General features: G+C 36.6%; 1 protein-coding gene across 9 annotated transcripts in view; it reads left to right on the forward strand.

The window, feature by feature from the left end:
• LARP4 (La ribonucleoprotein 4) overlaps positions 1-5,804 on the forward strand; it is a 60,046-nt gene extending 54,242 nt beyond the window's left edge. For all 9 annotated transcript variants that reach the window (XM_027036118.2, XM_027036117.2, XM_053226222.1 and 6 more), the window contains 3 exons: positions 1,412-1,536; positions 1,651-1,819; positions 3,399-5,804. In XM_027036118.2, coding sequence (XP_026891919.1) covers positions 1,412-1,536; positions 1,651-1,819; positions 3,399-3,737 — 633 coding nt within the window. In that variant the 3' untranslated portion in view covers positions 3,738-5,804. The remainder of the gene's footprint in view (positions 1-1,411; positions 1,537-1,650; positions 1,820-3,398) is intronic.
• The last annotated feature ends 5,794 nt before the right edge of the window (positions 5,805-11,598 follow it).

The following is an 11,598-nucleotide window of genomic DNA, read 5'->3' on the forward strand; positions in this document are numbered from 1 at the left end:
TTTCTCTTTCTTGAACTTTTAATTTGATATTGCACCTTGTAGGTTGAATCTCTAATTTTTGTTGTTTTGGCTTTCCTAATATTTATTTTTGTACTTGTCTATATTTTCTACAAAGTTTTTCTGAATGTTACCTTTAAACCTGCTGAAATTTGTATTGCATCAATCGATTTTAATTTCTAGGGCTTACTGTTTTTCTTTTTTAATTGTAGTAAAATACATAAAATATAAAATTTACCATCTTCAGCATTGTTTAGTGTGTACTGTTCAGTTGTGTTAAGTACATTTGCATTGTTGTGCTTCTAATCTCTAGGACTCTTTGTCTTTTTTTTTTTTTTTTTAAATGTTTGTTTATTTTTGAGAGAGAGACAGAGTATGAGCAGGGGAGGGGCAGGGGTAGAGGGAGACACAGAATCAGAAGCAGGCTTCAGGCTCTGAGCTGTCAGCACAGAGCCCGAATGGGGCTCGAACTCTCGAGCTGTGAGATCATAACCTGAGCCAAAGTCAGAGGCTTAACCAACTGAGCCACCCGCGTGCCCCCAGGACTCTTCATCTTGTAAATATAAAATGCTGTAGGGGGTGTCTGGCCGGGACAGTTGGTAGAGTGTACTACTCTTGGTCTCTGGATTGTGAGATCAAGCCCTACGTTGGGTGTAGAGATTATTTAAAAATAAAAACATTTGAAAGAAGTAGATAATAAATAAAATACTATACCCTTACACAGCAATTCCCATTACCCACTTCTGTCCCCTTTGCTCAGCCCCTGTCAACCACCATTCTACTTAGTATGAATGTGACTACTCGAGGTATCTCATATAAGTGGAATCATATAATATTTGTCTTTTTGTGACTGGCTTATTTCACATAGCATAATGTCCTCAAGGTTCATCCATTGTGGTAGTGTGTACTAGTATGTACTTCCTTTCATTGCACTGTAATGTTCCATCATATGGATAGACCTCAATTTGTTTATCCATTCACCAGTTGATGAGCTTTCAGGTTTGTACCCAAACCTAATAATGCTACTATGAACATTTGTGTATTAAGTTTTTGTGTAGACATGTATTTTCTCTTACATATATTCTGCTGGGTCACATGGTAACTCTATGTTTAGCTTTTTGAGGAACTGTGAGACTGTTTTCCAAAATGACTGCACCATTGTACATTGTCACCCTCAGTGTACGAGAGTTCCAATTATCTCCATATCATCACTAACATTTGTTATTGTGTGTCTTACTGATTATAGCCATCCTAGTGAGTGTGAAATGGTTGGTTTCTCATTGTGGTTTTGATTTGCATTTCCCTAATAACTGATGGTAGTTGAGCATCTTTTCATGTGCTTATTGGCCACTTGTATATCTTCTTTGAAGAAGTGTCGATATAAATCAATTTTGAAATATGATTTTACTTTAAGGATAACGAAGAGTTGAGAGTTAGTTGCCCAGTGCCTGCAGAGGATGAACAGACAGACTGCACCTCTGCCCAGCAACTCAGTATGAGTACCAGTCCTCCATGTACCGCTGAGCTTCCTGCACTAAGGTACAGTTTCAGTATAGAAGATCTTCCACATTGAAATTACTTTTTCTTCTGATCGTTTGCTTAGGTGTTTTTGTGTGCTGTATTAAGTCTAATATCAAGCTCTCTTTTCCTTAGCACAACTCAGCAAGTAAAGGATCCAATAGAGGATTCCACTGTTCCGAAGGATGTTCTCAACCAGACAACTATACCAGTTTCTTCCCCGAGTACTGCAAAGCCATTAAGGACAAATAGTGCTTCACCATGTAATAGTAACATAAATGCAGCTGTAGCTATGGCCCTACAGGTAACTTGATGAGTTTGCTATGTGAGAAAAAAATAGTAAGTTAAATAATGAGATTTTTTTTGTTGTTTCCCGCATAAGTCTTTGCTAGAGTAGAGTTATTGGAAATAGCCCAAATTGACGCTGCCTGCCTCAAATGAAGCTAAAGGAATTTAAAATCACTGTGAGGAAACAGGAAATTTTAGCCTTTGGGAGATAGTGAGGAAGTCACTACTCATTCTGGGTTTTTTAAATGGCTTTTTTCTGATCATCCTATAGTTAAGTGAAGCTTCTTTCTTACTCAGATTATGATGAGTGTATTGTTTTTGGGCTAGTGTAAAGAGGCTTTGAGACCCTTGAAATTCTTTTTTTATAATGCTTATTAACAAGTCTTATGAGGGCCACTCCTATTTTTATTCAGTTTCCAGAAATTGTTTTTATAATTAGGGAAATACAGAAAAGCAAGGAGAAAAACACAAAATTTATGTATAATCTTTTCATTCATTGATATAACTAATTGCAGTTTGGTTATAGTTCCTTTTTTCTAGGTTAAGAACAGTTTATTTTGTTATTTAATAATAATAGAATGGCAGCTACCAATTACTGAATAGCCTGCTCTATGCCAAGACCAGTGCTAAAGACTTTTTACATGCTTTATCCCATTCTCATAACACCCCTATTGTCCATTTTTTTCAGATGAAGTAATTAAGACTTACTCAGTCCTCTATTAATACATTATTGGTTCCCAGATGCTGTTAAGATTCTCGTGGAATCCATCTTAGGGTTCTTTGTAGCCAGGGGAGGACAGAATAGAATCATTTCATTTCATCACATGAATGTACATTATTAACTTAATCTGTCCTTCCTTATTAGACATTTAGGGTTGTTTCCAGTTTTTTTCATCACCGTAAACAATGCTGACATGAACATCCTTCAGATAAATTCCTCAAGTGAAGTTATTGTTACATAAATTGCCAAGGCATTTTATTATTTTCAGCGAAGTTACTGTGTTTTTAAGATTGTTCCAATACACTTTAATAGCAATGTGTATGAGACTGCCTATTGCCCTTCCCTAGAAGATGACTTACTGGGGTGCCTGGGTGGTTCAGTGGGTTAAGCATCCAGCTCAGGTCATGATCTCACAGTTTGTGAGTTTGAGCCCTGCATTGGGCTCTGTGCTGACAGTGTGGAGCCTGCTTGGGATTCTCTGTCTCCATCTCTCTCTGCCCCTCCCCTGACGCACCCTCTCATAAGTAAATAAACATTACCAGTAAATAAATAAGTAAATAACTTGCTGATTTTCTTATGGGTCACATTATCCTTTTTTTTTTTAATGTTTATTTTTGAGAGAGAGAGAGAACATGAGCAGGGGAAGGGGCAGAGAGAGAGGGAAACACAGAATCCGAAACAAGACTCCAGGCTCCGAGCTGTCATAACAGAGCCTGATGCAGGGCTCGAACTCCCAAACCGTGAGATCATGACCTGAGCTGAAGTTGGACGCTCAACTGACTGAGCCACCCAGGTGCCCCTCACACTGTCCTTTTTGTAGCTTATTATTTAGAGAATGTGTACCATAAGTTTGTTTCTTATCTTCCCTTCAAAGGAACCCCGAAAGCTAAGTTATGCTGAAGTGTGCCAGAAGCCCCCTAAAGAACCATCTCCAGTTCTTGTGCAGCCACTACGAGAACTTCGCTCCAATGTAGTGTCTCCCACCAAAAATGAAGAGAATGGAGCTCCTGAGAAGTCCATTGAGAAATCACATGAGAAGCCAGAAGCAAGGGCTAGTAAGGAATATTCTGGTTTCCGAGGCAATACCATTCCCAGGGGAGCAGCTGGAAAAATCAGGGAACAGAGACGCCAGTTTGGCCATAGGGCTATACCTCAGGGAGTGACTCGACGTAATGGCAAAGAGCAATACGTGCCACCCAGATCACCAAAGTAAAACAAACAAACAAACTATTCAGAAACTTCTCTCTCTTCCCATTAAAACTTGAGCCGTGGCTGTATTGAACTGTTCTGGAGGGGAAGGGGTAGCCAGGAAGGAAGCAGGAGAAAAGTCTATGTCCTTAAATCATTGTGGATTTTGGAGTTGTGAGCAGTAGAATCCCAAAATTCATCTCTAAAGTGATTTTAAAATGCTGGAGGATTCCAATCAGTATAAATATATATATATATGTATACATATATAAAAATATAATTTTTCTATTTTTGTTTTTGATTTTAATTTGCAGAGATCTTCTGCCTAGAATCAATTTTGAGGGTTCAGATTTAGCTTGGGGAAAAAAACATATTACACATCCTTCAGTATAGGAGACGAGGGAGTGAGAGAAAATATTTTTTGAAGAAGCATTTCTGTAAAATTAGAAATTACTTTTTTTAATCTATTTAAAGTTTGGCTTGGAGAATGCCATCTCTGCCTATATGGCCTTGTGTTGCAAAGCAGATCAGTGGCTGGAGTGCCTGTTGTGGTGTGAGTGTGTGCAAGAGTGATTGAAGCCAAATCTGTTGTCATGTTAGTAAATGATTTGCAAACTGAATGTAATACTGGAGTAGATTTTTTTTTCCATTTTGAAATTCAGTCTGAACAAGCTGTTAAACTCTGATTATACTTAGAGATGTGACTATCAGTCAGCTTGATACTCAAGGAAAGAATGGGGGTTATTCAGAAAATCAAAAATTTGTTTTAGATCTGAGTGGATAGGTCAAATGGACTTCAGAGGTTTAAACTGCTTTGTGATTTCCTGCCCCCCCCCCAATAAGAAACAGGTTTTTTTGTTACTTCATTTGTTTTTCTCTGTTCTTTGACTACCCACCCCCAAAAGCAAAATAACCACCATTCTACAGAATTGTATGTTTCTAACTGCCTTGACCAGTCTAGTCAAATCATATAACTGTTTTAAATTTCCGAATTGAACATTGAAGTAGTTTATTCTTCTGTTCACGTGTTTAGAATTTTAGATCCCAGAATGGTAGGTCAGACTGACCCTGCAGTAATTTATTCGTGTGTTAAAGATGAAACATTGTAACTGATCCTTAAAGTATTAAATAGTGTAGAAGTAAAAAAAAAAAATTTTTAAACTTAATTTGGGGGCAACTTTTTTCTGTTTACAGTATATTTTATCATCTTCTTCCTTCCCTTTCTCAAAAAAAAAGAAATACAGTTTGAAATTCACAGAAACAACCAGCAAGTCATGAGATTTTTGAGTTAAGGTGAGAAAGATAGTTGAAGAAAATTAATACATACTTTCTCAGTGAATAAAGTTGTAGCTGTCATATTAAGTAGGCAAGTTTACATGCTGGTGTTTAGAAAATGGCTAAAATATTAAAACCATGTTGCATTAATCTGTTTTAAGTCAGATCATTTTTAGAGTTCTATGTAAGGTGGGGTTTTGTTTTCTTTTTAGGGATAGTTTGTAATGGTAATAACTGTCCCTTATGTTAGTGAATTACATATGTACAAATTGAAACTGTAAATTGTGAACACTGGAAAGCACCATTGTGACATAGAGTAAACATCTTAGTAATATATTAAAATGAATGTAAATGGAGGTTAAAATTACATTACTGTGAAACTCATCTTCCAACTCTAAGTTAAGCTTTGGAGATTTGTATTAGTAGGTAACTAAACACTGCACATTTCTGTACAAGCCAGAATTATCATTTCTTTGTAACTTATTATTCAGCTTGGCAGTTGCTTTTGATTTGGTGAATTGATAACATGGTATATAATATATTTAAGCAGTTTGAAACTATTCATTTCTACACACTATTTTTTAAAATCATATATTAGAATGAAACATACAATAAAACTACCTGTGCTGAAATTTGGGGGAAGTTTAGGTCCTTGAAAAAAAAAAAAGTATTAATAATCATTGACTACATCTATGATAAAAGTGCTTATTTTGGTTTACTTAGATAATGCTGCAGTTGGTGGAAATGATAAACATTTAAAGTGTTAACACTCTGTGAATGCCTTGGATTTAAGAGAATAAACATTTTATAAAAATCACTTGGTAAGGATTATAAACTTAATTATTGCACTTAAAATGAAACTTTACTTTTCTTACAATGTGTCACAGAAATACGCTTGTATGCTGTGTGACTTACTGTTAGTCCACCCAGCTTCCCAAAACTAAATGTTCTAACTGAAACAAAGGAAGAGTCTTCTTCTTGAAGAAAGCAACTGTGTTCTTGCTTTTTTCCCCCCAAAATGCTATTGAAAGTAGAAATTTAAAGACATAATTGTTTTTAAATTTCTTATAAAATAGTGTTTTTAATTTAATTTGCCTCATTACAGCTAATAGTTCCCAGTTTGGTGGGATGTATACGGAAGAGAGAGAGAGAGTGAGAGTGTGTGTGTGTGTGTGTGTGTGTGTGTGATATATATATATATATATATATTCACAGTATTTAGCATTTATTTTATTACAGCAAATTTAAGGTTTGTATCTAAACGATGCCTATGAGTTGTGTGAACTTGTTTGGGGTTTTTTCCAGCAGTTCTCTGTAACTGATGCGGGTTGGGCATTTATTGTAGTTCAATTATTTATTTGGTTCTTTAGAAGGAGGAATTTAAATGTCATTTTTTTCTCTTCATCTTTCTGACTTAACACTTCCTTGGGCTGTTGAAGGCTAAAAGTATATACAGATGATATTGAGTGCATAGTACAGTGGTTTTCTGTCATAGTTCTTACTGCATGAAGAGAATAAGAGTCACACAAGTTCATCGCTTTGCACTTCATAGAGAAGGTATACGGAGATACTGCAAACCTGTCTCTCTTTCCTATGCTGATAATTGAGGTTTTCATGATCTCTAGGGCCTGCCTGTCTCTATCAGTTTTGCAAATATAGACACTGGCATTCAAAAGAGTGATCCATCTATAACTTTATTCAACTGGATTTTGGAAGAAGATAAGATCTTTCAGTGATAAGGTTTATTGTTGTTATGTGCTCGATTTGCATGTGATCAAATGACATGCCGATTTTTATTTTCAGTTCCTAAAATTAAGGTAGCTTGAATATTGTTTCACATTCCTTTTTAAATAACCAGGTTGGCTTTGCAAAAGGCTTAATAATAATGGAGTGTTAGCATCTGCTGGAGCAGAAAATAGTATTTAAAGGTTACTGAACACTTTCTTGAGCTTTATTAGTTACAGCCTTAATATTTAGTCTCTTGGCTTAAATGTCCACTGGTTTTACTTTGACACAGTTGAACAGCACTGGGGTTAGGTCTCCTGATATTTGTGTTGGGCATGTACATTAACCCTGTTTTAAAATAACATACCCATTTTGTTTGTTTTTACAGAAAAGATAAAATGCAAAGAGGACAGTGTGTTCCTTTTGAGGATTTTTATAAATTCTTAATTATATGATGAGGTTTTTTCCCAACTTTTTATATTTCCTTACGATTTGATGGTCATTAATTTAACTTTAGGCTTTTTTGGTGTATGCTAACTTAGCTAGTCTGAGCTTCCAAGAAGATACATAGACATTTCAGTTTTTAATTAATTGAATGAGGACATTTTAAGAAGTTGAAAGAGAATTTGTTTTCAAGTTGAGAGTAAATTTTCTTTCAGAATCATCTGATTATTAAATAATTTAAAGTTTATTTTAAAAAGTAGCAACTTTTTATGAATTGTTGAGTAGACTGTTCCTAAAAAAGTACAACTCCTATGTCAACAGGCTGTGTATAAAATAAAATGGTTTTATTTTCAGTTTTTCAGCACAAAACACTGATCAGTATATATAAGGAAACATCTATATCAAGTTGGGGTTTTTTTTTGTTTTGTTTTTTTTGCCTGATTTACATGTCTTTTGAGTGACCCCTGTCAAATGTTCGGGGTCGGGGATCAGAACCAGTTATCCGGCTTCTGTTTTGTCCATTGCTTAGGTTTGTTCCTGTTGTCCAAACTGCTCCCTCCCCCCACCCCCACCCCCCAAAAAAGATGGTGTGACACATGCTCATGCATACTATGTTAAAATGAGTACATCCTTGTATTTGTATTTTTGTTTTCAACATTGCCAAGGTGCTACGGGAAATTAAAGTAACACAAAATTAGAAAAAATAAAATTATTTAAAAGCAGAACTGGTTTCCTTTTCTCCAGGTGGTTTATGTCTGATGACTGCTTGTGTTTATTTTTCCCTAATTTTATATGTTGCCCACTCTCTAGTTCCATCATTATTCTGGTCTCAGCTCTTTTTTGGGGGGTGGGGTTGGTTTGGTTTGGGGGAGTGGGGTATCGGCTGTGTGAAATTTCTTCTGCAAAGTGAGGGAAGAGAGAAGATTCAGCTTTATGATCCTAGGGTTTTCTTACATTCTTTTACTGTCAGAAGCAGATGTTGATGGGGCGGGGGGGCGGGGGGGCGGGGGGGGGCGGGTAGAACCAAGGGCAATGTGAGGTTTAAGGAGTTTGCTTTCATGAGGCAGATTATAGCCTGACCTGAGTATGTAGATTCTAGGCTTTCAAACTTTTTATTTCTAAGAGAAAACCTTTAGTTTATCTTTAGCTCTTCACCACACCTTTGCTTTGTATCAAACTCTAGATAGAGCTAAATGATTTGGGGGGCTTTTTAAAGGGAAAGTTCACTGGAGAATTTAAATGAATCTTTTAATCTCTCTGTCTTTAAAACTATGTTAAGGCAATAATGGAAGAAAAAGGCAAAGATGGAAAAGCTGAGAGAATCTCTGGCTCTAAAACAGCTGATTATTGTAAAAATGTGAAAACCCAACATTTCTTTTTTAAGTTTATTTATTTGGAAAGAGTGCCTGCAGAGTGTAGGGAGGGGCGGGGGGGGGGGGGGTTTGGTAGAGAGAATCCCAAACAGGCTCCATCCACACTGTCAGCACAGAGCCCAATGTGGGGCTTGAACTCACAAACTGTGAGATGACCTGAGCCTTTTGAAACCAGGAGCTGGATGCCCAACCAAGTCACCCAGGTGTCCGTATCCACCCCCCCTTTTTAAACATTTATTGAATATAGTACTAAGAAAACACTAAAGTATTTCATAGCCATCCTGCCACAGTTTATTCTTCAATTGTTAAGATGAGCTTTTTTTATGTAGCAAAATGCTACTTAGTAGCATTGCCCTTTAAACAGCTTTAATTTGATAATGAACAGTTAGCTTAATGAAGATATTATCAGTAAAATGTTTCCAGTAATAATAGGTTTACAAAGTTGTACATTAGCAAAGCCTTAGGGCCTTAAGTCAGTAGGTTAGTAGTTTATTTGGGCAAGAGATGGGGTGTATAATTTAAATTTCTTTATCATATCAGGACACAGTGTAATTGTGTATGCTTTTTAGTGGACTAATAACCAAATTGGTGAACTCAATTATGTAGGCTTTGTGTTGTATTTAAAATGAATGGATGTGCCAGGAGCCTTATGACTAAAATAATACATATGTAACCATGCCCTTTATATTTTAATTATGCCTTTTGGAAAATATTAATCTAAATATATATGTCTCCCAAGTTTAAATTTCAGTTATATGCCCAGAAATTTTTTGCACAGTTTAACAGTTACTGTTAAAGGATTGTGAATTTCCTTAAAACTCTGGGATAAAAACTATCGAGGGTGTTCTTAGTTTGTATGAGGGTTGATAGGATTAGGAATACACAGGAAATGATCAGCCCTCCCGGGAGGGGAAAGCATTAACTTCCAAGCTGACTCTTGATCAGTATGTGTTGGCTAGGTAGGTAAAGGGATGGGAAGCATACCGGCAAATAGTGCAAGTGAAAAAGGCAAATTCAGCATAATAGTTTGGAATGGATGGAGCATAGATTTCAGTAGCGTGTGGCAAGAGAAAAGCTGAAGAATTTCATTTGTAGATAAATCGTAACCAATCATTGTATGCTAAGAAAATGAGTTTTCACTTGATTCTGCAGGGAATGAGAACCACGAGAAAGCAGAGGGTTATGGTTAGATTCGAAGTTGAGAACACAATTCTGGTGTCTATGTAAATAGTTTGGGATTGGGTTGTCCAGGTGAGCAGGATGTTTGGAATTAAGGGAACAGCCATTAAGATAGTGTGGTAGATTAGGACAAAGATGTCCACATCCTAATCGCCAGAACCTCTGAAAGTTACTTTATATAGCAAAAGGGATTTTGCAGCTGTAATTAACGACCTTGAAATGGGGTGATTATCCTGGATTATCCAGGTGAGCTCAATATAATCACAAAAATAATCATAAGAGGGAGACTAGAATCAGAGTCAGTAGATGTGATGATGGAAGAGTAAAGTGATGCATCCAAAAGCCAAGAAATGCCGGCAGCTTCCAGAAGTTGGAAGAGGCGCAAGGAAAAGATTCTCTCCTGGATCCCCCAGAAGGAACCAGCCCAGGCAACACTTCGTTTTGCCCCATAAAACTCAGATTTCTGACCTCCAGAACTATAAAAGAATAAATGTGTTCTAAACCACTAAATTAGTGGTAATTTGCTACAGCAGCAATAGGAAACTAATCAGATGGAGAGAAAGGGTCAGATATACATGCTTTTAAGGAAGTAGAATGAACAGGATCTGTGTTGTCTGGTTGGATGTGAGAATTCGGGGAAATTTTTAGGATGCCTATAAGACATGTTTGGTAAGTAACCTGACAAGTCATGAGTGACTTCAGATCAGAAGTAAGTTAAAGAATGAGAAGAGGGCTAGGTATAGAACCCTGAAAAAATGTCGAAGTTGGCACGCGTGTGTGTGTATAACCCCCATGTTTTGGCAAAAATGAGCAAAAATCAGTTTTATGTACTGTTACAAGAGTATAAAATGATAAAACCATTTTGGAGAGCAACTTGGCTATATTTAGAGAAAGTGACAAGCACACCTTGCAAAATCATGATTCCACTTCTGGATTATATGCCCTGGGGGAACTACTGGACTTTATTCATGGACACTACAAGAATGTTGCAGCTTTTTAATTTTTTTCCAAACAATGAGATGCTAAAAACAATGTCCCTCAATATAATGTCCAATCAACTATAGTATGTCTTAATGATGGTATACTGTACATCATTTAAAATGAATGAACAGGAACAGCTCTTATGTGTCAAAAAAGCAAGTTAGATTGGCATATAGAGTTTGATACCTTTTTTAATAGTCTTAAGATTACTATATATTACGGGTACATCTTTTAAAAGTTATAAAAATGTACTAATATGTTTGGAAATGATACAAGCTGCAAGATGGTGCATACCTTTTAAGTAACCATCTTTGGGGAATCAGCAGGGTGTGAGAACATTAGGGATGCATGTATAGGCCTTCACATGTATCTATAATGTCTTCAAAGTTCTGAAGCAGAAATAGGTGGTGAGATGGGTAAACAGGTATAATTCTTTACACTTAAATATGTTTTCAAGGGGCACCTGGGTGGCTCAGTCGGTTAAGCATCCGGCTTCATCTCAGGTCATAATCTCATGGTTTGTGAGTTCAAGCCCCACATTGGACTCTGCACTGACAGTGCAGAGCCTGCCTGAGATTCTCTCTCTCTCTCTCTCTCTCTCTCTCTCTCTCTCTCTCTCTCTGCCCTTCCCCTACTTGCAAGCTCACTCTCTCTCTCTCTCTCCCCCGCTTCTCTCAAAATCAACTTAAAAAAACTTTTCAAATAAAAACAATTTTTAAAAATATAAAAGAGAAAAAGTAGCAGAAGGGATGTTAAAGAAATTAAAAGAGAAAATGTAGAGTGTTCAAGATAAATGCCACATAAGTGAGATGACTGAAGATTCCATTGGATGTGAAAATTGGGCAGTTACTGGTAACAATTACCAAACTGATTGAATAGACTATGAATGGAAGCCTGGATAATACAGGG

This window comes from Acinonyx jubatus, chromosome B4 (assembly GCF_027475565.1).
Source record: "Acinonyx jubatus isolate Ajub_Pintada_27869175 chromosome B4, VMU_Ajub_asm_v1.0, whole genome shotgun sequence".
NCBI classification, from domain to species: Eukaryota; Metazoa; Chordata; class Mammalia; order Carnivora; family Felidae; genus Acinonyx; species Acinonyx jubatus.